Genomic DNA, 26,407 nt, shown 5'->3' with positions numbered 1-26,407 from the left:
AATCAGACGTTTCCGATGAAATTACGTAAGCCCCGTTCTGTTCTGCCGTTTGCCTGACGGCAGATCGTTCAGAGTATTATACTATTAATTAGTAATTAATTTTTTATATATAAAAAATAAAAAGTATAAAAGCAAAGCAAGTAGGTAGGGGACCATTGGCCCTATAGGTGGACAGTTTGCCATAAACACCAAACAGAAACAGTATACTCTCTCGACTGGGCCCCAGTTTGGGATGTGGGGTCCACACCATTTCGTTTTCCATTTCTCAGCTTGGGCCCCACCTTTCCTAGGGGACCTGATACAGTTTGCATTGATTAAGCCGGCGGCTGTCAGAGAAGTCAAAATTCCAAGTGGGTCCTTTACCTCTATCATTCCACGTGTGCGGTCACGATACCCTTATCCTTAGCGCGTGCTATACCTTGTGGTCCAAGTAACTATGTTGCGACGCGTGTCACAGTGTCATTGTCCCGCGAGTAGCGGAGAGAGAACCGACGTAATTTATGGTCCCCTACCCATTTTTTTATTTTTTGTTTTTTTGCTCATTGTAAATTGCCATATTAACCAGTTAATTTTCGTTTAAATCTTTAGATAATATTATTGTTGAGTATTTTAACTGCTAAATTGTCACGCTATGTTGAGTGACGTGGAAAGCACGCTCCAAGCTTTCTTGATACTCTATTACCTTTATTTCATGTACTGTTTGTTCAAGTTCTAACATATATATAAAACGTGCATGGTACGACTTCTACAGAGGGCATGCTCGCTACTCTTGTTGATAACGACACTAGTACTGAAAACCAGTTTGCCCTCGAAAAATCGTCAAGATTCCGTATCTGGGCTTCTCAAATTGATTTGATTTTGGCACAATTTGTTGTTTAATTTGAATAAATTAAAACAATTTTAGAAGTTTAACCTGCTATTAACATTGACATCAAAACTCACTTGGTTGATGATTTTTTATTTTTTTTAGCAATTTTTAATATTATTATTTACTAATTTGAATAAGTTGAATTTAAATTAAAACTAATTTTTTTTCACATATAAATGGATATTTGCTCCAGTTCAAACCCAATATACCCCTGGGCTTGAGTAAGTAAAGCTGCTCGTTTTGGAGTCAATTTTTAAAGTTAGGTGAAAATGATTTTAACCTATTTTATATCAAAATTATCATATTACAAAACAAAACTCTCATTTTATTAATAAGAAATTTAGTTAACGTTTAGACGGGGTAGGTTTTATCTTGATGGCCCGCTTGCAATTCTGATTATAATTTATTCGGTCTTATTCTACCCCCGCCCACATATTCAACTGTTATCACACTTTAAGATAACTTCTGCTCCAGTTGTACGGCAACCCAGAAAACAGATTGTTCCACACGCGCCTTGTGGTTGATAGTCCAAGCAACGACGTCAACTTAAACCGTCGGATCACACTTAATCCACACAAATAATTATTAAGAAATGATGAATAATGTTTTTAATAATAATTATTCTTGGTATCCCTCAAGCTGCCGCTCCCGCTTCCTCCTCTTGCATAGTTGTAGTTTTTTCTTTCGCCTGCCGAAAAACGCTGCCGTCCCGTCTCTATCTCTCTCAAAAATCCTTCCGCTCATCTTCTTTCTCTCTCTCTGTCTCTCTTCCTTTCTGGCTTTCTTTGTTGCGCAAGTCCTTCCTTCACTGTCTTTGTCTCTCCATGAACTCGTAATCGAAATCTTTTGTAATAAACAAATACGTAGTCAACAGATAGAAAAAGATACCTATAAATATATACACATATATATATACACACACATACACACATGGCGTTTCATCACAACCACCTCTCTCAAGACCTTCCGCTTCACCACTTCACCGACCAACAACAACCGCAACAGCAGCAACAACAAAGCATCTCGGAAACAACAGCTCCGAGTTGGCTCAACTCAGCACTCCTCCGTACGCAACAACCCCCGGCACAACCACACTTCACGGACACGAACTTTCTGAACCTCCGTACGACCGCCAACAACAACAACAACAACACGGCTTCAGATTCTGACGCTTCTCAAACTCCCAACCAATGGCTCTCGCGCTCCTCATCATCGCTCTTACACCGTAACCACAGTGACGTAATCGACGACGTCAATCCAACCAACGACTCAATCATCGCGGCCGTTGAATCCGTCGATTTGAAAAACAGCAACAGCGAAAACATGAACAACAATAATAATAAAAGCGAAGGAGTGGTTGTTGAGAGTGGTGACGGAATGATGAACTGGCAAAATGCGAGGTACAAGGCGGAGATATTGACGCATCCTTTGTACGACCAGTTACTGTCGGCACACGTGGCGTGTTTGAGGATCGCCACGCCGGTGGATCAGCTGCCGAGGATTGACGCTCAGTTGGCTCAGTCGCAGCATGTCGTGGCTAAGTACTCGGCCTTGGGCGCTGGTCAGGCCATGGTTCCCGATGATAAAGAACTCGATCAATTCATGGTATGTGCTCCTTTCATTTCATGTATTTAATTTTTTTTTTCTTGAAGAAAAATTTTGAATTTTAAACTGATATATTGAACTGCAATTGAATTTATTGTGTTGCTAATTGGCGCAGTTGAAGGCCAGTCGTATATATTTTTCTTGTTTTTAAAACTTTTTTCTTAGTTTTTTTCTTTTTTTAAAATCTTCAGTGTAATTGACGATTGTGATTTACTATCAGATTTTTTTTAGCTGATTTAGAGGGAAATTTGAGGGTAGTCAATTTTTGGTGTTTCGATTGCTTGATGATAAGCTAATGGGAAACAATGAGAAAGTATACATGTTTGGTCATAAATTAAAATTCAGCCAAATTTGTTAGGGATTCGGTGAGCTTGAGGAAATTTAGATTATTGGCCTCTCTGATTCTGAGGTTTATATATAAGAAGGCTACTGAGACGTGAGAAATTGTAATTGTTTTCCGTGGATTCTTCAAGTCGAAGGTCTTTTCCTCTTATTGCAAATGAAAAGGTATTGATAGAAAGTTGAATTGATATGTGAAGCTTCTTTGTTATTGGCCTTGTGTCTTAAAGTGTAGATTCCGTGACAGCTTTGGATACCGACTGCTTTGCAAGCTGGACAATGGATAGTTGGCGAACTAGAAATTGAACAGAGGAATTACAACTATTCATAATGAACGTATTGAGTTCAAACGGAAACAAAGTCAATAACTTGAAGTTTTCATATTGGAGATCACTGTTTTTTCGTCTTGGATTAAGTATAGAACCATTAATCTTCCATAGATCAAGTCTAAGTTCACAAAGTATGAAAATTGATAGCGGACTTTAGAATATAAGTGGATTTTTTTTTTCAGAACTGCTTAAGTCAGTGGGCAAGACCGTATAAATTAGGTCTTTTCATTCCAGAAGGTTAGATTTATGGGGCCAATGATCAACTCTTGTGCTAGAAATCATTCTACAATTTCCAAGCATAATATCACCACCTGACCTTGAGGTCTATTCAATTTCTTTGTTCTTGCCTTGCCTTTACCATTAAGGTAAACAACAATAATCGAAAATGAACAAAGGCAGATATGCAAAAGGGTACAATCAGATAAAATGGAGTCATCTTTGAGCAATATCAAGAAAGATCTTGGCAGCGTAAAATTGATATTTATGTTTTCCTGCCGAAATGGTCTGTCCTTTGGCAGTTGCTTGCTTCATTACCATACAAACTATACTGGAATAATATGTGCTTAGCTAATATATTTCCGTTAATGGCTAACTTGAAATGATTAAAAATATGTCAGATATGCTTGAAAAGAAGTGAGAAAAAAATTATTCTAGCTTCATTCTTTATAATATCCATTTTATATTGTTTATTTTACATATGTTTCGAAAGTTTTAATGTAATTTGTGATAAAGTTGGTTGAACATTTACTGTACATAAACAATATGTGAGCATGACATTGAAGTCTGCCTTTTGTTCCTTATTGGGTAGTATATTATAGCTTCTTCTTTCCTTGTTTTTGATGCTTCATCTTTATTGTTTTTGATACTTCATCTCCCTCCTTATTGTTGGTTATCACTTATAAAACATGATGATAACAATCGATGATATCAAGCTTTGCTACAATGGAAAAACAATTTACTTTGGAGTGTCGGATCTAATTCTCTATGTTTTAGAGTCCAGTGTCTTCTATTAATTTGCAGTATTTAATGCTGTTTTAGAATTGATGGAGAGACTTGAATATGTTTCAATATGATATTGGTAGAATAAAAATTTTAATGTTTGCCTTTCTTTACGATGTAGACACATTATGTTCTACTGCTTTGTTCGTTTAAAGAACAACTACAACAACATGTTAGGGTACATGCAATGGAAGCGGTAATGGCTTGTTGGGAGATTGAGCAATCTCTTCAAAGCTTAACAGGTAATGCTTTCTTATGCAATATTTTCATTTGAGTAGTCCAATTTGGCAAATGTTGCATGCTTTCCTGAGATATGTATTTTTTTCTAAGGACATAATATCTTTTTTCTACTCTTTGTTGGATTTTTTTCTTTTTTGTTGGAGTTGGCTACTTTTTATTTCTTCCATGCTCTCTAAAACTTGGTACTTTAAAATAACTCAGAATTTGGTTAATATCAATAATTTACTTGGCATTTGGCAAAACAAGGATCCTTTTGACAGTATAAATGTGGTTTCTTATTTTATTGAAATTTTGTGAAACCACTGACTAATTGTTTTTCTATTGAAAAGTCAAGCTAATTTTGGAGTATTTGAGTGCTAATCTCTTCTGAGGACCAACTTAAATGCAGTTTTAACTTCAGTTCCTTACATTTTTCTTTAAACTGGAATGGGATTACAAGTTTTTCAAACTCTATATCTGTAATATTCTTTTACTAGTGAGAATTGGTAACTTCAGTGAGAACCATATCATATGCACATCAAGTAAATGATATTATTATTATGAGATATATATAACCATATTCTGAATCTACAATGTCCTTATTTGGTATATGAACAGGAGTTTCACCAGGTGAAGGTACAGGGGCAACTATGTCTGACGATGATGATGACCAAGTTGATAGTGATACCAACTTGTTTGATGGAGGTTTGGAGGGTGCAGACACCATGGGATTTGGTCCTCTCATACCAACAGAGAGTGAGAGATCCTTGATGGAGCGTGTGAGGCAGGAGCTGAAACACGAACTGAAGCAGGTGAGTAAAAATATCTTTGTGAAGTTCTCCTCTTCTCTCCCATGTTATTAATTTGTAATCTCTTGCTTACAGGGTTACAAGGAGAAAATTGTGGACATAAGGGAAGAAATTTTGCGCAAGAGAAGAGCAGGAAAACTTCCTGGTGACACCACCTCTGTTCTAAAGTCTTGGTGGCAAACACATTCCAAATGGCCATACCCTACAGTGAGTTCTGGCGTACTGCTATCTTATATTTCACGAGATATTTCTGATCCATATTTTAAAGCATTTGCTTCGCGTAATAATCATCAGGGTTAGTCATTAGAATTTAACCATTTATTATCTAATAAAAAGTCACCAAACTGATATTTATAGTCGAGGCCTCCTTGTTATAATCTTTAGAATGTCAGTATGCTAGAACTGTTTTTTTCTTTATTGTTTTTTTTAAAAGAAAAATGAACCAAAGACTAATCAAATCTCTTATTCCTGGGATCTTTTAGGAGGAAGACAAGGCTAGGCTGGTGCAGGAGACAGGTTTGCAATTAAAGCAGATAAACAATTGGTTCATCAATCAGAGGAAGAGGAACTGGCACAGTAATCCTTCAACTTCTACAGCCTTGAAGAGCAAGCGCAAAAGGTATACTTTATAAGATACTTTTTTGAATATTCTAAATTTTCTAGAGCTTTACACCAACCTTAATACGGTAAGAAGTAATGCAGGTGAAAACAATGGTGATCAATTCATGTAAATTGAAGACTATCCAAGAACCAACCGGATAATTCTCTCTCATGCTTCAACACCAATGACAAATTCAACATACTGGTACTACATAGAAACTGCAACAGATACGGCTTCAGAAACAACTTTAGGTACAATTGAAAGAGCCATCGAAAAGAAGGTAAGTCATGGTAAACCCGATTCATCCCATATTTTGCATGTATACATAAAAGTCATGCATATGGTGCTATGTATGTGATGCATTATCTTCAGGAATGAAGTTCAGTATTTAGGAATTATATTACTGTGACTGAATTTATCCATTTTATGCATATTGGCAGATTTATAATTTTTGTTTTCGCTCATATTTGTGAATAAGATTAGTGAGGGGTTGTGGGTGTACAGTGTAATAATCTTGTTTTAATTTCTTACAGTTATACCAGTTACTATTTAAGTTGTTAATTTCAATGAAGTTTGTATATGTTATAGCGATTATTTAAGTTAATTTTCATGAAGTTTGTATATGTTATTGCCATTGCTTACTGCACTGAGCTTGACAAGGGTTAAAACTAGTAGTAAAAGTGAAAGTGAGATTAGGGATCTAAGCACATAAGTGAAAGTGAGATTAGGGCTGAACGCAATCAGACCAAACTTGGGCTTGGATTGAACAATCTGAGTTAAGCAAGGGTAGCCTTAGCTTGACTTGATTGAGTTGATAGAAGGTTGTTACACATTTATCTTTTCTAGTGATTTATCTTTTTTATTGGCTAAGTCATTGCTAATCAAGCAAGCCGAGCTCGATCTCAAGCGAATTGTCTTAAATTAGAGCCTACTTTAAGTTGATCCTTGTTTGAGTTTAATTTGGCTCAACTCCACTCTGAGATGTTTGTACTTAATTCACAAGTAGCTTTCAAAAAACAAATGCTTGAGATTGAAGTAGTTGTTAATTTATGCCTCGAAAGGGAAATAGGGGAAAGGTCGGCTAGAAAATTTTGTGAATGCAATGACTTTTCTCTCACAAAATGTCCAAAGAGGCCAAGTTTCAATATAACTAGGAGTTGCGCTCGGTATTAACTTTGTCTCCAGCATGATCTTCTCTTTTGCCTTTTTAGTAGTTGCGGTCTGAATTAGAGCATGATGAATTCACTGTATTTCCAATTCTTGATGTAAATGAAATCGGAATCATAGTATTGAATATTAAGGAATTGAAGAACGAAATCAAAGCCATCGTATTAAATAATTCACTAAATATGGCCACCATCTGACCTAAGCTTGCCAAAAAAAAAAAAGAGAGAACCGACAAACTGTACTAAAAACCGGTTAACGAGTGACCGGCCCATCAATTACGGTTCCGGTTTGCATTTCTAATTGTTTGGTTCGGTTTCGGTTTTTCATTCTAAAAGATGGACTACTGTTAACCGACGGTTCACGAAGAAAGAATGACAGTTCCGGCACAATCTGTTCCTCAAGTTCTGTCAAGTTTAGGCTTCAGTGCCTGTTCCTCTTTCTGTGGAGAATAGTTTCAAGATTAAACGCCCCGTGCTATGCCATTTTGAACAAGTTTAGAATAACTAGTAAAATTTGATTAAATTTGGAAAATAATTTACAGTTCAAAACATTCAGAGACCATAATCTGACCCATCATCGAAATTAAGTCTATAACTTTGAGGATCGTACTGAAACTGCATATGGCTCTTTCTCTTCATGTTAATTTCATTTAGACTATTACTAATTCTTCTAATTAAAGTCTTCCATTCTGGCCCTGCTATAAACTCTGATATCTCCTTCACCTTCTTCACTCTTTTCTTCCACCAACTTTCTCGCATCTCCCCCTCTTCTTGTTGTCGTCGATGAAGCAGACTTCTATTCGTACAGCCACTCGTGTTGCTTCGCTGCCACGTGAAGCAAAGTTCTCCGAAACAGCCGCAGTAACCGCAAGTCTTCACAGCCGCCTCTTCGGTGCACTGATCATTTTCTCCAAGATGATTATAATTGTCTGCCAACGGCGTCGTTTGGTCAATCGACGCTAGTTTCTCTTGTGGATTCGCCATGCCTGAGTCAATCAATGGAGACGCGGAAATCTTTAAAGAATCGTAACCGGTGACTCCCGTTATCAATGTGGCAAAGTGAAGATTTTATAAGGGACCGGGGGAGATATATTTATACGAAAATTATTTGAAGAGCCGTGTCATGCGAAAGCGAAATGTATAAAGGGAATGTACCATCAAATGGTAATGTGCCACTGGTTTCTCATTAAGTTGATAAGACCTTAAATATTAAAATTTTGAGTTATTAATAAAAAATTGATCTGATTAAATAAACAAAATTATTTTAATTTTATTCTTAAAAATCATTAATTTGATCAAAGACGGAATAAAAACATTGTTAGTACATAGTAACTCAAATACGTCAAGGATTTTTTGATTTCCTCTGTACATATACAACCACCACGGATTGGAGCAGTCTTGCCCGACTCGCTTGAGGTCTCTGACCTCCTTTTTAACAATCTCGTCTCCTCACATGCTTCAAACGGTAATCATCATCAACTCCAATCCTAATTTGATTATTTCAACCTTTTATGTAAACGCACGCAATTATCTCACTCGGCATTTTGCCGATCTTTTCAGGCGAGATTGGAAGCCTCGACGAGAACCTCACGAATGGCTCGTCCTCTCTGGAACTTTCATCTTCGAAATTGAGAGCGTAACTCATCGGATCGTAACTGAAATCTGTCGAGTTGTGATGCTTTTTTCGGCTCTTCTTGGCAGCATTACATATCCTGCCAAACAAACCTCGACGCCGCCGATCCTTAGGTTTTAGAAACTCCTTAGACTGAGATTTCAACCACCGGTACGGTTTCCTCGGCTGGTGATACTCTAAAGCTGCAAGCTGATCAGGCGGTATGCAGAAACAACATATCGAGGATTTGATCTTGTTCTTGAGCGATTGAGAAAGACAATCGTTACACATTGTAATTATACTAAAAATGATATTTAATAATAATAATGATAATGCGGTGGAGGAGCGAGAGGGGAGCGAGGTTTATAAAGGAAGATGAAAACCTGAACAGATAAGTATGGTACGGGAATTTGGCTGTGAATAAAGACAAGCTGATGCTGGAAAGGGCGAATCAAAACCGCGGGCGTTGCGTGGCTGGATGCTTATACTTAGTGTGGAAGTTCTTTTATGTCCTTGAGGAAAGGTCGTGCTGTTTGAAAGTGATTGATCCTGACGCGGAAACAGCCAATGGTGATGCTGCCGCGTCCACTATCTCATTGACATAAATTAATGCCTTTGCATTTGCGTGGTAGAACGCTTGAATCTTATCCATTTACACTCAGATAAGCGAAGGTGAGAGAGTCGTCAACACTATCGCTACATAAACACATGATTGAGATTGGAGTCACACATATTAATACTGAGCATCAGTCTGGAAACATGAGTGTATGATGGGTTTAAATTTATAATATATTATTCAAATTCGAGCTCATATAAACATTGTTGATCGGAGGATCGTTAAAAAGATAGACAATAACACTAAAACAGTATTTATGAACTGGCTATGCCAAATCAAATGAAGTTGAATGCGGAATCGATCATTCCATTTATTCAGTTGGACACGTGCATAGCCGAGCCCAATTGAAAATATTCTAGGAAAATTAGAAGAGACGGAAAAGGATTGAACAAGTCAGAAAATGGGGTGTGGAAATTTGTTCTACATCCTACTCGTTACATTCTCTGTCGCTCTAATTACATACAACATAATAATCTCACCTAATGCTCCTTTGAAGCAAGAGCTCCCTGGTCCATTAAAATCGTCATCAATATCACTGGACCCTGTCATCAAGATGCCGCTGGACAGATCACGAAACTATGGTAAGAAGAGATTGTTTCACACAGCGGTTACAGCATCCGATTCTGCGTACAACACGTGGCAGTGCAGAATCATGTACTACTACTGGTTCAAAAAGTTCAGGGACGGTCCCAATTCTGAGATGGGTGGCTTCACCAGGATCTTGCACTCTGGTAAAGCTGATAAGTTCATGGATGAGATCCCTACTTTTGTCGCCCAACCTTTGCCACCTGGAACGGATCAGGTACGTGAACATTTTGTTTTGTAGTTTCTGGAATTTCCGAGTACTGTTTTATCGTTTTCCAAGAACGAAATTATTTAAAGGTATTTTAGAGAAATAAATCAGAAAAGAGCGTGGTTTTTTTTAGGTTGTTGCCTCGTTTAATAATGCTTTGGAAACAGATTTTGAAAAATAGTACAAATGGAGAGTTCTTTCGAGATTCCTCGTTCAGGAAATGCAGGAATTCGTATTGCTGATTGAATGTCAATGTTCTTATAAATGTTTTTAAGATTGAAAGGTATTTCCCCCATTCGTTAACTTTTATTTTTGGGTTTTGTGAAACATTTCCTAGTAGGATTCTCTTAATAAGATTGCTCCTACTTGGATGAATGTGTCCTTGGCAATGAAGAAGGATCCTGAAACAGATAAGGCTTTTGGTTGGGTGCTTGAAATGTGAGATTTTGCTTTTTAAATCTTGACCTCAGAATTTAGATTATCTTATTTTTTAAAATCTTTTCTCGTGTTGTTTCACGTTAAGGTATGCCTATGCTGTTGCTTCTGCTTAGCATGCTGTTGCCAACATTTTATACAAAGACTTCATGATACAGGTTGTATGAGACTCTTTTGCTTGATATTTTTCAGCATGGTACAGGATAGCAACTGAACCAGTTTATAATGCCCTCCTGGTGGCAAGCCAGTTATTGAACCTCATCGTCAACCTTCTGTTGCATTCTGGGCTCCATACCTCTTATTTCTTGGACCATTTTTTGTCAACAGTGCCTTTCCGTATCTCCTCAGCGTTGAATTGTGGAAATTACAAAAAAAAAAAAAAACTGCTTTCTTGAGTGCTATCTACTGTTAACTTTACTAAAATTCTTGCAGAGTTTTTCATCCTGCAATTTAATGGTGGCCTTTGTAATTCAATTTGCGAATTCCAAATTACTCCCGGCACCTTTACATGCAGTTCTTCTTTTCTGTGACATGTATCAGCCTCCTTGGGATACTGAAGTTGGCAACGAGTACATAATCCATTATACTTATGGATGTGACTATGATATGATGGTATTATATTCATTACAGAGCTCTCTCTCTCTCTCTCTCTCTCTCTGTGTTATGTTGTGGCAGTAAAATTTATGGAATTGTTTCTGACATTTTGATTGTCGGAAACATATCATTCCAAAAAGCAAGAAGAGGATGTTTGTTGGCACACTTAAATAGTGTTGGATTTTTGTTCTATGATTTACAGGGTAAGTTGACTTATGCTAAGATTGGAGAATGGAGGTTCGACAAAAGATCTTGCGATAATGTTGTACCACTGAAGAACCTGCCCCTGCCTCCACCCGGTGTCCCGGAAAGTGCGGTATGTTTAATCTCATTTGTAAAACCGGATTCCTCCTACAATTGGTATATTACAGAAATATATCAAGATTGGTTTCTTGGAGTGATCAGGCTCTCTTAAAAAATTAAAAAGATTCGCTTGAAATCAATGAGCTAAGGGTGGCGCGTAGAGGAGAAATTTGAATACAAGGTAATGGAAGATGGTGTAGAAGCATAGCGGCATCCAGTATTTGATGAAGTTATTAGCAGTCAATATTCATTTGGCAACTTGCGTGAATGAATTTTGTTAAATGTTTCTGATGCCATAATCTCCTCTGTTAGTTTAGTTGCATACATGACCTCTGTACTTGGTTGGCATGTCCTTCGTTGATCTTGGAGAGTCCATATCCTGGTGGCAAATAATATGAAGTGAAATTTATTATGTAATCACTAACATTGGCAGGGTGAAGGATGATTTTGGTGCTTTTGCTGACAATTTTAAATATCATTATATTATATGATTGATAGAATGATTTATTTGTGACATCAAATATTCACTTCAGTCAACCGAGTACATAAAATATTATTGTAAAAAATAAGCAAACTAGTTAATAATAGCTTTCAGTAAAACAAAAGGTAGCTTCTGCTTTCTACATATATATAATAATGTTTCATGCATACACAGAAGCCAAAATTTCCAAAAAATGAATTACTACTTACAACAAGTGTGTTGAATGTCGTCTTCATATCATCATCAAATCAAATCAATTCAAGTACCTTCTGCAATTTTTTGAATTGCAAAAACAAGGGATCTTCTTCCCTTCATCTTCATGGTTAAAATGATAGTCATATGTTATCTCTTCGCCTGGATAAATGTCTCTCTCAGCCAAAAACACAACCTGCATTGCATTACATAATATTGCTTCAACCTTTTCTCTCCATTCTCCAAAATTAGACTAACTCTATCTATATACACTTTTAATGGATATAAACAGGGTTTCAAACGGAGTTTCATTAAGGGTAGATAGATTCAATCCGATGTGCTAAGCCCAGAAAAAGACTCAAAACTCAAATTGAAATCACAACGCCCAACTTAAGCTCGTTTAAATCGATACATAGCCCCGAAGGATCGCCGACAAGGTGATCAATATCGGTAGTGAGATAAACAATATCATATAATAAACAAACAAATCGATCTCAAACCGAACCATAATTCCAATTCAAAATTGAAATTTGACCCAAAATAATTCGGATCAAATCCACACTTATAGGTTATCATGTGATCCGATGTTATTTTACTTCTACTTCAAAAACACCATATCACATAATGATACGTCAGTATTTATACCAACATTTATATTCATTATTAGTACATAAAATATTATTGGAATATATAAAGCTATAAACTTCAATGCATGCATACTCCTAACATAGTTTTTGAATTACCTTTTTATCATTCCTTACAGAGATCACTTTGGCCACGCAATTTGGCTGCTCAAGTAAATTCAGAACAAACAAGTTAAAACCACATAATTGACCAAAAAAGAAAGATTTTGCAGACACAAGTTCATGCAAATCCAATAATTGAAAACCAAAGCTTGAATAAGGTACGATCTAACAAAACCACCAAATAAGAGTAGCAATTACCAGGCAAGAATGATTGACAAAACGTGCAATCCCCCCCTTGCACGTTGCATCAATAATATGTTCTTTATCAATCCTGAAGAAATAACAAGCACTCTTGTACTGAAGCTTTCTTCTCAAGTCATACTCGATTTCCCTTTTATCAGCCACTCGCAGTCCCACGATCTCACCCACATACTCAACCACCTATGCAGCACAAAAGCACATTTATTTCGAGTCAACAAAGAAAGAATAACTTTCACATGTTAAGAGAGTAGGTTAAAGACAAACCATTTCACCACGGGAAATGAACCGAGATGTGTAAAGACCAAGGGCATGGATGTTAGACTTGTAAACTACCAAATGTTTCCAGCCCTTTGCTTGCTTGTAGCGAGCATATTCTTTCTGCAAATATAAGGAAAAGAAGAACAGAAATTAGTGTCATCCATAGTTCCTATGCAATCAATCGGTGAATTTCTATGACATATAACATAGAATGTGGCAATTAATATTAGCAATTATTAAAGAACAAGAACCAATGTAATTGGAACAGAGAAACCTGAACACAACCCTTGACTGCTCTCAGTCAATGGAAAGTATGGCATAGGTTATAAAATCCAAAGATACATAGTTTAAAGTTTGGCAATTATGGTTTAAGTATTGGAAGAATGGCTTGATATGGTTACGCAAAACTGATTTAAATTTCGAAATAACAGCTTTAAAACAGAAAACCACATTAACTTTAAGTGCATTCTGTAATTTTACATTAGCATAAACATGGTTACGCAAAACAGATTGCTTTTAAATTTATCAGTTTCAATGAACATAAAACTTTATAACAACAATGTGTCTCATGAAACAAGAAAGTCATTATATTTTATGAAATAATGTTGGCTTATTATTCAATGTGTATTGAATTTCAATGCAATAATTCTAAATAACCAACCACATTAAATGAAAAAAAAGCAGCTTGATTGTACCCGAGAGTCATACTCAACATCTGACACTGGCAGATTTTGAAGCGCCTGTGTGCTTGACTTCTGACCATTAATGTGAATCCAAGCATTTAGCTGATCCTGAGGAACAAGCCCACTCTTCCCTCTTGACTGACCATAAAGGTTGTACCAAAAGCCATCCCGTTTTCGACCCTTGTAACCCTATTACAAAGACCAAATAATCAAAATAAAAGTGATGATTCCCTCAGCTCAGCAGAAGTTACTTGCCCCACCCCCTGAGAAAGAGAGCAATGGAAAGACAAGCATAAAAAACCTCAACCAATGAAAAATGCACCTCTGTCCTGGCACAGGTCAATTCCTTCTCTCTCGAACAGTTCAGCTCATTGTCAATGGGATCACTATGGGACTCACACAAGGGGTGAGTGGCATGGAGCTGGCACCTTCCATAAAAACCAACATTTTCATTCTCAACCCCCTCAACTTCACTTTGTAAGAGTCCCTGAATCAAAAAGCAAGAGAGAAATCAACGTCAAAAGCCAAAAAACACCAATGAATAAGCAACAATCTTTCAACTACAACAATTGACCTTCTTCGCTTTTGCAAACAATAGATTGTAAAAAATCACACTTTCCCAAAATAACAAATAACATCACCGGACATGCTAAAGGAGAAAAAAATTATGTAGCATTCGAGATTATTTTTTAAAAAATGTTAGGTTGAGAAAAAATATACAGCTCTGCTCATTGCAGAGGAGCTACCTCATTTCCTCCACCATCAGCACACTCTATTTGCTGCCTTTGAAAAAGAAATAAAAAGTCATACTTCACTAATTATTATGACATGACATTTTCCATCATATACCAAATTGTTAAACCTAGAACTAGAAGGACAACCCTCAATGTACAGCCCACTGTATGAGCCAAAACACAAGAGATTGAAAATAAAACAAGTTAATAGCCTACATATAATTGTTGAAAGAATGGAATCATGAACTTTTAGATTAATATATGACTTAAAAAACATAAATTCTTATTGTAGATATGAGCCATTACACACTCAATAACGAAGGGAATCATTATTTTAGATATGTTTCAAAATTATTGAAAAAATTGAATCACGAAATTTTTATACTACCAGTTTAAAAAATGTAACTAATATATCTTTATTTTATCAGAATCAGACCCAAATCTTTCCTATCAGATGTAAACTATAGTTTACAAAGATCAATGAACCTGCTTACTTTTTTGCATGAATTTCAAACATGTAGAACTACTTAAAACAACCTTCCCACTGACAAGGATTATTGAGTTAATCAACATCAAATTATTGATAAGTGAATCGCAGCCATCTTACCTTATCGATAGAAAAATGCCTTGAATAAAATATGACCATAAAGCAGAAAAAATTTCAACCTTTTCCTAATACGAATACAAACCTTCTGGTGAGCACACCAAGGATGAAAATATATAGAGCAATTTACGACCCTACACCGTATGCATGAGCCACCAGGTCGATTACACATAGAACATACCTGGAGAAATGTACATCAAGTTTACTACTTTTGAACATCATGAGTATCAAAAGACATAGTATGACTACGTAAAAGCTTAATTCCCATAACTTTTTTAGTAGCAGAATTTTGGTTTCTAAGGCATAATTTAATTTACAATAAAATTATCATGCAAAGTAATTGTTTAAATTTTAGCAAAATGATTTACTCGCATGATAAAGTTCCCGCATCTCGCAATTCAATCTAATCTACTGGAAGTTCTGCTTTATGGAAATTATATTTTCAAAGTCAAAAACTTTAGAGTTGGCCCTCATAGAGGAAAATTTATCCAGATCTACAAGAGAAATTCACAAACTGAGATATAATATATGTGTGATAAATTTCTGAGCAATATTGAGGTAATAATAAAAGCCCTGGAGAATATCAAACATTTTTAAGAAAAATTAAATAATTAACCCGCTAATTATTCACAAAAACATGAATATACTTACAAAAATGTCTCATCAAAACAAGAAAAAATACACAATAGTTCCCATTTATTCATGGAACAACTTAATCACTTAGCACAAGATTATAAATTATTAACTTGAAAGAACTGTGATAAATTCAAGATTTATGCATCAACAGTTTTTTCTTTCCGGTTTAAACAACCAACCAAATGATTACATGATCCATTAAATCCAAACCCATGCTTTCAGAGATACACCTAAATGCATGCTAAAGGTGTATTGAGTTTCACTTCAAGTTCAACACTCACCATATTTTCTTTGGGACGTGAAACCCCAGAAACATCAAAGGCACTCATGGTGTCAACATTGGGACACCGTGTTCCAGGTGTCCAGAGCCCACAGACCATATGAACCCACTGCTTAACAGTTGAATCATGTAACCCGGCAGTAATGCTGTTATGCACCTTCAAATTATTAACACAGCACAAGGAATTGTGAACATTATCCAACTGGTTTGGTGAATCCACTTTCCACAAAGCAGTACTTGTTGGCTCAATATTTACAGGTCTTAACACAGGAAATTTATTGCCATCAAGTATAGCTTCAGGTGAACGCATAAAATTCAGATCATCCTCAACAATTTCAGCTGAAGATACAGCATTCTTGGGCCTGCATTCTGTTTCAACATTCCAAGCTTTCAAAAGGCTTTTCACAATTGTGCGACATTGAAGTGCCCGAGTCATAGCCCCACTGCTATAACCACAGAGAACACAAACCTGGATGGTGGCAGAGCATTGTAGGTTCAACAGACAAAAAGAACAAGAACAATGCAATAATAAATGCATCTAGTGTTGAAGTTGACCACAAGTATGGGTACACAAATATGTACCACCACGACAACAATCAGTTGCTCTTGGAATAATTCATCAAGAAGCAAACATTGGTCACTAACTCCCCTAGAGATCCATACCCTAGGACCACTAGATAAAAAAGTAGAGATGAAAGTTGTCATATCCTCATGATTACTGAAATAAAACGACAAATGGGAGAAATTTACAATACAAGGATGAATAGGAGGAACTAAAGCTAAAAAATTATCGTGATAGCCATGTGAATATAAATCTTCATCTTATTTTGTCATTAGCATTAATTCTTAGTATACATACATATTATACCCAACATGTTACTTTAGACAGAGAATGATAAGTTCATATTCAGTTTAATGTACATCAACTATTCTCTGGCAAAACAAGCAGAATCTAGGGAACCGGACTATATATATATGTCAAATTTGAAAATCCACCCAATGTTACTCAATGTTTAGAAGCACTATGCAGCTAGCTTAAACCAAAATTTGGATTCATAACAATCTAACCATACTGATAAATAAGGTGATCCATACAGTAGAGACAAGCAACATAACCCCCACTACATCCAAACACTATAATATGAAGGAATTGTGATAGATTCATATACATCTTTCAAAAAAGTTACGTAAGAGACACCAATAACAAGATCCAATAAGACAGAGGGAAGAAAATACAATCAATAAATCCTTACAATATCTTTAGATCTGGTTCTGCATGGTCTGCAATACCAGTGACCTTTAGGTACTCTGGAAACACCATAGCAAGCCTGATGCACCTACATACCACGATGGTACTTATTATTACAAAATAGTCATAAGAAATCAAGCAAAAAAAATATGAACTGCCACCTACTTTGATGAAACAGCGACTGCATTCTAATAAGCAATTGATTTCATCTTTGTTTGAGCCTCCACACACACAGCAGAATGCATCCAAATCCATAGCAGACAAAGACCTGTGCTTTTGATTTAATCTGCATAATAACCAATTAACCTCAGAGTCAATCTTCACAGCACAATGAAACTAGCAATAATCAATATTTTTTTAGGGTATCAACTTGCTCACTTACTTTTCAGCACCAACTTTGCATGATCCACCGATATGATGCCCATTACCCTCAGCATTCTTTAAAATTTTCCCCATTTTCATTTTTGGCATGCCTTTTGAGCTCTTCATATGGGCAAAACTTACAGAACCAAAAGTTCTTCCTGATAATTAACAAATATTAGCAACGCAAGCAATTTTAAAAATAAAAAAATGGCATAATTAGGGGCCAGATAACAATAATTAACTTAGCAAAACAAAAATGTCTAAATACATTCACAGAAAAAATCCATTGACATAAGTTTGTGTAACTCATTATATTAAGGACATAAATTTAACCTATTAAACCCACAAAATCACTTAAAATCGCCTGAGAGTCATTAGACTAAATATCCTTGAATGAAATTTATGGGGTTATGCATTACTAGAGCTTAAATACTTTTCTCAACCCAGTACCAATCAGCTTAGGCTTTGAGTTCAGTAATTACTTGACATGCATCACTGAAATGAGCTAATAGAAAATAAAAGTGATACAATTACCTTTCTTTGTTAGCTCTAAAAGACTGCGCTTGCGAATTTCCTTACTCTTAGGCTTTAATTTAGGATGAACACTAGTGTTCAAAATCTTGCACTTCTTCTTGCCTTCAGCTTCACACTCTTCCTCTGAAATGGATTTCTCATCAACAAACAGCTTGCCCCATTTGGGGCAAATCTTGTCACTTACTACAAAAGGATCAATGTTCATTTCGTTAAAGATCGAAGCATGATGCATTCCACTTTCTTCCTCTTTCTTCAAATCTGCATCACTTCCAGAGAACCATGTCTTCTTCAAGTCCTTGGGGAAAGTTACTTTAGGCTTGCAATTTTCGGATATTGCACATCTTCTCGCAGCTTTGAGAACCTTACTAAGAGAAACAATTTTTACAGGCCATGACACATCTCCAGTATGTTCTCCACAAGATATTTCACCATACTTCCCACATACAACAGGCCTTGCTTTTCTAAAATAAATGCTTCCCTCACAACCAGAAGAAGCCTTTAAAAACCCAAATGATTTGCACATTACACTACTCTTAGAGTCTGCAGGTGTTAGTTCTTCCATCTGTGACTTCCGAATACAATCAGAAGTCCAAGCCCTTTTTAATTTCTTCGTGCCAGAAAGATCATGGTTTTTGCCAAGGTTAGAGTTGCTGTTTAGTTCCATGTCATAATCGTCTTCTCCATCCCTATGACCATTAATCATTTCTAGATCTCTTTTACGAGACGATTCTTTGGATGAAGACAATGTAGACCTTCCAAATTTAGAACCAGGTCCAAAAAAAGAAGCACCAGACCTATAAGTTTCTTGCACAGATGGTTGAAGCATTTCCACATCTTTGGTTGGGCCAGGCTCAGAAGTGTCAGTACCTTTAGGGCGTTCATGGTGTACTACCAGAGTACTAGCAGCGAGAAATGGTGCTTCCAGCATCTTAAATTTCTCTGATTTCTTTCTCTTCCCAGTTTTAAAGCCTCTCTCATTTTTTTTTAAATTGACCTTTCCATGGACAGGAAGCCTTGTATGAAATTGATTCCAGTTTTTCTTCCATGTCAAGGAATCTAAGAGCTTAAGCTCGTCAAGAAGACTACGTGATGATTGTTTATTTAAAACATTGGAAGATCCTTCTTTACTGAAGTTACTATTAGAGCCCAGGAACTCAGCACTTCTTTCACTTTCAAGGGCATCATCTGATGACCAGCATTTGTCAATTCCTGATCCTTCATCAACCACATGATTATTTACATATCTGGTATTCCCAGCATCAACAGTAGGAGAATCCATATTGCTGATCTGAATTGATGCCTGAGTAATAGCAGCAGCAGAGCATCCAGAGGAAACATTAGACATTTCTCGCTCTTTCAAGGAGTTGGGTATCTTCATGGTTCCATAAGAGCATTTAGCAGCATGGCCAACCTGACCCTCCATATGTCCCCTCCCGTCCAACACATTTGCTGAACACTCCAAACCTGTCACATTAGAGACCCCTTTAAACTTGCTTGGGACATCTCTCCACTGAGAAGCATGACAGACAATGGTATTACATGGTTGCCCCTTTGATTTTCCTCTTTGGTCCAAGGAAACACTGTTTTTGTTTGGACCAGCACCGTCCAGCATAGAGGTTTCACCATTGACATTTCCCAACTGATCCTTGAAGGTATTTGTAGAGCTTCCAGTCTTTAACTCGAAGTTCCCTCCCAAGCACGTTGAGTAAGCTGCACAGCCAAACTGCCCCAGAAAATATGCACAAGGCATTCCCTGGTAGCATTGTGCACATTCAGTTGAAGCAGTACCATTTTCACCTCTGCCAAATTATAAAAACCAATTTATAACATGACAGATATATCACTGACACAACTAAATTTACTAAAGAACCGGTGTCATAAATTTGATAAAGCAATACAAAAAAGGGGTGCCAGAAACACTTAGTTTTCATTCTCTCACTCCTCTCAGCACATGTATAAAAGACAATAAGTTGCAAGCTGGTACCATAATAAAATATTGGTTGATTTTGTCTTTTGTACACATGTTAGAAGGAGTATAAGCATCAAAAAGAGAACGAGGAAGAGAGTGTTGCTAGCATTTCTCCGAAAAAAAGTGAATATGAAGCAAAATTAAAAGGTCAATATACAAAATTCAGAACATACAAAAAGAATACTACAGAATGAAGCCACTTGCTCAAATTAAAATAACAATTAGCGCAACCTATAATTAGTACTTCAACATGACTCACCATTTTAAGGCTCAGTAAACATACACCCATTACCCCACCTCAGGCCACCAAGATCAACAGCAAACAACAATGATCTTAAATGGTGAATGAAAATACCTCTGTAACACACTACTACATATACACAGAGGATATGCATACAATATAAAAGTAACAGACCTCGGGTTGCCACCAACTACCATTGAAAGCAGTTCTTTGGCAATTAGTCATAGAATGAACTCAGAGATTGATGAATAACAATTTGATTTAAACATAAAGCCCTAATTTAAAATTTTTCTGAGATAACTTCTGAATTACACCAAAGAATTGCAGTGCAGATTGATACGTATGCACAAAAACAAGTTTGCAGACCAAACTTCTGAGAGTATACTACAACACTGCACTTCTAATAAAAGATGATACTGCCAAACTAACCTCAATGAAAGCTGCTTATTTGGAAGACAATCATGAGAAAATTGGCACTGCAGATCAACCTCTCTGGAAAGCAATGATTTCCCTTGAGTCGAAGTTGAGAAGTCACAAAAGCTGTTCAAATCTGGACAAACAAAAAAACATCTTACAAACTTCATGTAACAACCACAATAACAGTCATTAGAAGGCAATTAACCAGACTTTAAAATCAATTGGAAAAGAGACAAATTCTTGCCTGTCACAGGGGGTGTTCTTTCAACATTAAAACCCAATCTAGTATACGCACCAGATGAGGGTGATACCATGGCAACTTCAGAAACATTTTGTGGGCTGGTAAATTTTGGAATAAGCCTTTGGTCTCCAAATGTAGAAGACTCAGCAAGAGGGTATTGAATATTGAAATTAGAAAGATTAACTACTCTCCCTTTATCCAAGTCCAGGGCAAGGGAAGTATGTTGCTGTTTGGATAACTCCAATATCTGCCTAAAAGCAAGCCGTCTCCTATTTTCATCCAGCAAATAGGGGTTCACAGTTATGCCCTCCAGTTTTGAGACAGCTGGAGCCATCCCCTGCAAGGAGGTAGAAGTGGTTGAAGGAAACGCCATCGAGACAGCTTGTGGTTGTAAAATTTGCCCAGAACCCACAGGTGGGCCCATGGATCTCATGAAAGCAGGGTTTACATGCCCATCACTCCCAAAAGAAGGAACTTCCTCAGGATGGTTAAGAAGGTTTCTGGCATCAAATGTAACTGGTGGCAGCCCTGTTGACTGTGGCAAATGACAGCTATTTTCATGTACTGCAGAAAAACAGGGATTACTGCTTTCACTCATGGCTACACTGAAGGTGTTAGGATTCTTCAAATGTTTTTGGATTTTCCATTCTTTATCTGTCATGGCAAAAGAGCTATCAATAACACATCCTGTCCCTTTACCCTTGTCCTTGTGTTTGAAGAAACCCATTTCAGAAAGGTTCAATTGCCTTTCTAAACCATTACCAACAATCCATGGAACACTAACCAGGTTAGACTTGGCAGTATCAGATTCATGATTAGATGGCTTAGGCATGATATGATCACCGATGACCATGTTATTATTAGCTATAGAGTTTTCATTTCTCCCTGGTGGTGCTTTAAAGTTTGCAACTAACGGAACCACAGAACATTTACTGATATTGCCATCAGCTTTTTCTAGCTTGGTGGTAGTATCCAAGGCACTAGATATTCCAAATGTGTGGTTTCCTAGGTTCATTTGGCTTTGTTCTGCTCCTGCAGAAAAATTTGAAGGGCCAGCAAAGCGTTGATAATATTGTCTGGATTCCACCTTTTCCTTGCAATTAGCTGCTGCATCATTACATAACTAATCCGTCAACAATTTTTCATCCATAGTGGTATATACACATATATATAAATATATGAACATGCTATTATTTAATAAGTAAAATACCTTAAATAATGAGCTAAGTAAAAACATTTTATGACGCACCATTATGAATCATCTGCTCCAGGAAAAGAGACTTCGACGATCCAACTAGAGTGTCTAATGACTTTGGTGCACAGACTGGTGTAACAGAATTTCCTGAAGGTTGAATCTGTTGATATGGCTGCCCAAGCTTCAGCTCTATGCTTGAAGAAACAGCAATATTATCGGCAGTAACCCCATCACATGAATTTTTAATTTTGCTGACATCATAACTTTTACCTAAGATTCTTGAATTCTGTGAAATAGGGTGGGTGAAGGATGCATTTCTGGAGTTGACAAGAGAATCAATGCAAGCAGATATTGATTGTAAGACACTATCTGGTCCTCTATCCACAAGCTTTGATGACGTTGAACACCTAGACATAGGGCACTCCATTTTCTGGTTATCTGCCACAGCTTGCAAGTTGCCTTGCAGAGTATTAATCAAGCCCTTGAACATATGATTATTATCACCCTCACCATATCTCTGAACGTTCTCATGCAGCAAGTGAATCATCGGATTTTGATCTGTATGAGGGTTATTTGCAAAAGCAAAATTATCTAAACGCTGTCCAGACACACCTCCAGATGAGCCAGCAAGTTTAGCCAAGTCAGAATTGTTGGGCATGCTTGGCACAACCACACTAGATTTCACCAAACCAGCAGTTGCTGGTAATGCTTCAGGCCAGTCCCATCCACTCTGATCATCTGGAACCCTGATCTAAAGCATCATAAAAACATCACCATCCAGTGTTCTCGGTGCTTCAAACACATGCCAATAAGAAATACAACTCTCAATTCCAAAGATAAAGAACAATGGGAAGCTAAAAAACTATAAGCCATTATACCCAATAATTACTCAATTTTAAATAAAGCTGTTCTATAGCAACATAAAACTTACAAGCATGTCCATGTACAGTAGCAACAAATAACTCTTATATCAGCCAATCTCTCATAAGGGATAACCTAAAGTACACAAGCTACTTGCATGACCTTAAAAATGAGAGAAAAGTCCATGAAACAAGTAAATTATAAGTTAAATCCTTTACACTCACATGCATTAACATTCTGAAACAGAATTTCTACCATTGTCAATAAAGTAATATTCAAAAACACAATTAGCAGGAGAAGGCCCATATTTAAAGTTCAGGATTTATGATAATAGATAAAATGCAAACTGCTGCAATATCTCTCAACAGACTTATTTTATATGGAAAATCTATTCACATAAACAACCAGGGATCAGAAATCTATATTGGTATCAGTATGATCCAGTGGCAACTTTTAATTGTAAGACTATATAAGACATGAAACCAAAGAAAGTGAACAAAAAGGTCCTGAAAGCAAAAAACCTTTTGGGAACCAAATACTCTTTTCACCTTTATGTATCCACACTTTGCTATTAACATGTGAGCCCACAGACAACTCAGGCATACGTAAATGGACGTATAAGTCAATAAAGGACATGTTCAATTCTATGGATAAAAGAAGGCCAGCAAAAATATATATAATCCTTACCCCAAATTTCTGGAAGTAGTGCTTACGCCATTGACTAAGGGTCTCTCCACTCTCCATATGAACAGCATCCCCAGGGTTAACAGCACATAATCCTAAATGCTGCAAGAAAAAAAATACAGTCGAGCACAAAATAGATGGTAAATGCCTTTAGAAAAGGGTTTCACTGTTAAGGCTGTATTAATATGGTGAACAGAAATTTTATGTAAAATATAAGCAGAAAATACCTCACAAAATTTAGCAACAGACATATGAAAATGATGGCAGCAGCACACAATACCAAGAAGTCCTGTATTGCTGAGAAGCAGCTCCCCACCTTTAGATTAATAAATATAACACAACGTCAGTACATAACATGCATATCATTTTAACTGATAATTAGGATTGAACCACTCACTTGCACCCAGGCAAATTACACGGGGACAACCACTTGTACAAATAGATGACTGGCTAGACACAGATGAGAGTGCTTCTTGTGGCCCTTTTTGTGATATTGGAAAAAGCTTCCCAATATTGACAGAACTTGCACTTTTCCATTTCCCTTTCACAGAACAAAATTCCTTCGCTCTCTCATTTCTAGGACCCAATTGATGAATAACTGCATTAGCAAGGTCTGAACCCTGCAGATCTAATTTTTCAGTTTGAAGAACATCACGCACAACTGATTTGCTACTGTAATTGGAATTTACCACAGCTCTAGATGCCGAGCAAATATTTGACCCATTTTGCATGTTTCGATTAATCTGATGTGCGGACAACAGCCCAGTCGTTATTGGTGGCACTCCACTTCCAATAGTGCTATTAAGTACACCACCACCATTAATTGGAAGTTTACCACAAGAGGAACTGAATGCATTTGGATTAGGAAATTCCTGAGGATCACACTGCAATAACGATGGTGGTCCAGAAAGAAGAGCAAGAAATGAATTTCCCAGTTCGGCATTGCCAAGTCTGCGGGAACTTATGCTCTGAACATTGGGATACCTTGAATCTAACACCCGTCCATTCCCGGTTGATCTCAAACCCTGTGCAATAGGAGGATAAAAACAGTGGCTAGAAACCGTCTCCATCTATTAAAAACAAAAAATGAAAGCCGTGAGTCCAACATACCAAAATTGCTTTACACAAAAGAAGACTCCGAAACAAATAGTAAACATAAGCATTCCGTACATATAGGCAAACCCCAAAGTATTGAAAGCATGCAGGGGTAACGAAACAAGAAAACACATAGATCTCTGCCAGTGTACGAGTACATAGAATAGAAACATAAAGATGGAAGAATTTTCCACGATGCAAAGGCTATGGTTCCCTTATTTTTTCCCAAGCTAACGATGCATTCCCTAACTTCCAATCAATGCGCATCCCTCATTTGACCTTCCGCAGGGATACAGTACAGTGAAAATAAAAGCAACCTCAGTTTCTACCAAGCTTTTCATATTGAGCCGCCTTCACACACTCGAACAAACAACAACGAAACTAAAAGCTTGAGCATAATACCTGATTCCGAAGCTCCTGCGAGGTTGACGAAGCCGTTGATGGATTGGACGAGCCACATTTCATCTGCCAAGAATTTTCCATCTCTCACAAGTTTCAAACCCTAACTCCTTTCCATTAAAACCATCACAAACACCGAAGAAGAAAAAATCTCCAAAAAAAAAAACCTAAGTAACACTTTAGAGAAAGCACAACAATCAGAGACAAAATGTCCTCAGAAGTTGCAATTTCAAAAATGGAAAAACAAACAGTAAATCACAGACAGGTCAAGCGGACAAGAAGAAACCCTAGATTTTCAGAGAAAACCACTAAAAAGAAAAGCTAAGAGCGATAAAAAGCCTTACGGAGAGCTGCAGAAACTGAGGAAAATAAAAGAGACTTTACTCAGAGCTAGTGATAAAAGCGTCGGGAAAATGGCAAACTTCGAGGCAAAGTTGACTGCACTCTGACAAGTTGACACCTGTGAAAGGTTAAGTAAAGAGGAGCCGTTGGATTTATAATTTTGATGATTGATGAGTTGGTGAAATGGTTATGGGCCGTTGATTGTGAATACAGCTGGTTTTAATTGGCTAGGAAAAGTGAAGTAGGAGAATTAGGTGAGGCGCGAAAAGATTGAAGTGGGACAAATATTACAAGTGTAAGAAGAGGATTGAAGGAAGTGGGAGAGGTAGAAAAATGGTGGGGTCTACGACATGGTTGTGTTTGGATGAAGGGAGGCAGATTACCGCGGCAAGTACAAGGAGTATTTTCCCACACGTTTGGGAGCAAAACCTTGTCCTAGCCCTAGATAGCGACTCCTCGGTTTTATTATTTCAAAATTAAATTTTGATACATATTTATGATGGACGGGCATCTGTGAATGTGTAACGCTGACACATATGAGTTGATCACTTTAAAACAATGTTTTTTATTATGATTGGTTAAAAGATCAGTTTTCAAATTTATGACTTTAGCACCGTTGATATAATACAAAATTGAAACAACTTGTTCTATTAACTAATATTTAATTAAATAGAAAAAAAAGTCAAACTTGAATTCAATAAGTTTTTCTTAAAC

The 26,407-nt window shown here is 36.8% G+C and overlaps 4 protein-coding genes and 1 long non-coding RNA gene across 22 annotated transcripts; 2 read left to right on the top strand and 3 right to left on the bottom strand.

Annotated features, from left to right (window-relative positions):
- Positions 1-1,127: 1,127 nt before the first annotated feature.
- LOC123200435 lies at positions 1,128-1,936 on the bottom strand. The gene is made up of 2 exons (XR_006498568.1): positions 1,795-1,936; positions 1,128-1,711 (listed from the first exon to the last, which is right to left on the bottom strand). It is a non-coding gene; the product is annotated as an uncharacterized LOC123200435 (long non-coding RNA).
- LOC123200433 (homeobox protein knotted-1-like 3) lies at positions 1,710-6,383 on the top strand. Of its 2 annotated transcripts, none has more exons than XM_044615615.1 (6): positions 1,710-2,473; positions 4,262-4,382; positions 4,978-5,171; positions 5,244-5,375; positions 5,651-5,787; positions 5,871-6,383. In XM_044615615.1, the coding sequence occupies exons 1-6, from the start codon at positions 1,799-1,801 to the stop codon at positions 5,872-5,874; spliced, it is 1,263 nt and encodes a 420-aa protein (XP_044471550.1). In that variant the 5' UTR covers positions 1,710-1,798; the 3' UTR covers positions 5,875-6,383. The 2 variants fall into 2 exon arrangements, with proteins under 2 accessions (XP_044471550.1, XP_044471549.1); XM_044615614.1 differs by having other exon boundaries at positions 5,863-6,383.
- A 1,104-nt stretch (positions 6,384-7,487) lies between these two features.
- Positions 7,488-7,919, bottom strand: LOC123200831. Its single transcript, XM_044616226.1, has one exon. The coding sequence runs from the start codon at positions 7,917-7,919 to the stop codon at positions 7,488-7,490; it is 432 nt and encodes a 143-aa protein (XP_044472161.1).
- Positions 7,920-8,410: 491 nt separating this feature from the next.
- LOC123200434 (hydroxyproline O-arabinosyltransferase 1-like) lies at positions 8,411-11,788 on the top strand. Of its 12 annotated transcripts, none has more exons than XM_044615619.1 (4): positions 8,411-9,965; positions 10,932-11,003; positions 11,188-11,301; positions 11,391-11,788. In XM_044615619.1, the coding sequence occupies exons 1-4, from the start codon at positions 9,564-9,566 to the stop codon at positions 11,406-11,408; spliced, it is 606 nt and encodes a 201-aa protein (XP_044471554.1). In that variant the 5' UTR covers positions 8,411-9,563; the 3' UTR covers positions 11,409-11,788. The 12 variants fall into 12 exon arrangements, 3 of the variants coding, with proteins under 3 accessions (XP_044471554.1, XP_044471551.1, XP_044471553.1); XR_006498565.1 differs by adding an exon at positions 10,294-10,394 and having other exon boundaries at positions 10,584-11,003; positions 11,188-11,788; XR_006498562.1 differs by adding an exon at positions 10,294-10,394 and having other exon boundaries at positions 10,480-11,003; positions 11,188-11,788.
- Positions 11,789-11,811: 23 nt separating this feature from the next.
- LOC123200432 lies at positions 11,812-25,771 on the bottom strand. 6 transcript variants are annotated; one of them, XM_044615611.1, is made up of 20 exons: positions 25,355-25,765; positions 24,255-24,927; positions 24,085-24,173; positions 23,861-23,959; positions 22,583-23,063; positions 22,367-22,501; positions 21,121-22,224; positions 20,889-21,009; positions 18,250-20,048; positions 17,735-17,873; positions 17,518-17,638; positions 17,357-17,440; positions 16,105-16,572; positions 15,273-15,368; positions 14,172-14,336; positions 13,862-14,038; positions 13,173-13,286; positions 12,906-13,088; positions 12,705-12,749; positions 11,812-12,157 (listed from the first exon to the last, which is right to left on the bottom strand). In XM_044615611.1, exons 1-20 carry the CDS (start codon positions 25,433-25,435, stop codon positions 12,023-12,025), a joined length of 6,309 nt encoding a protein of 2,102 aa, XP_044471546.1. In that variant the 5' UTR covers positions 25,436-25,765; the 3' UTR covers positions 11,812-12,022. The 6 variants fall into 6 exon arrangements, with proteins under 6 accessions (XP_044471546.1, XP_044471545.1, XP_044471543.1 ...); XM_044615610.1 differs by having other exon boundaries at positions 22,367-23,063; positions 24,255-24,477; positions 24,547-24,927; XM_044615608.1 differs by having other exon boundaries at positions 22,367-23,063.
- Between the last annotated feature and the right edge of the window lie 636 nt (positions 25,772-26,407).

The sequence above is a fragment of the Mangifera indica genome, chromosome 17 (assembly GCF_011075055.1).
Source record: "Mangifera indica cultivar Alphonso chromosome 17, CATAS_Mindica_2.1, whole genome shotgun sequence".
Taxonomy (NCBI): domain Eukaryota; kingdom Viridiplantae; phylum Streptophyta; class Magnoliopsida; order Sapindales; family Anacardiaceae; genus Mangifera; species Mangifera indica.
This window is presented reverse-complemented; position numbering and strand designations above follow the sequence as displayed.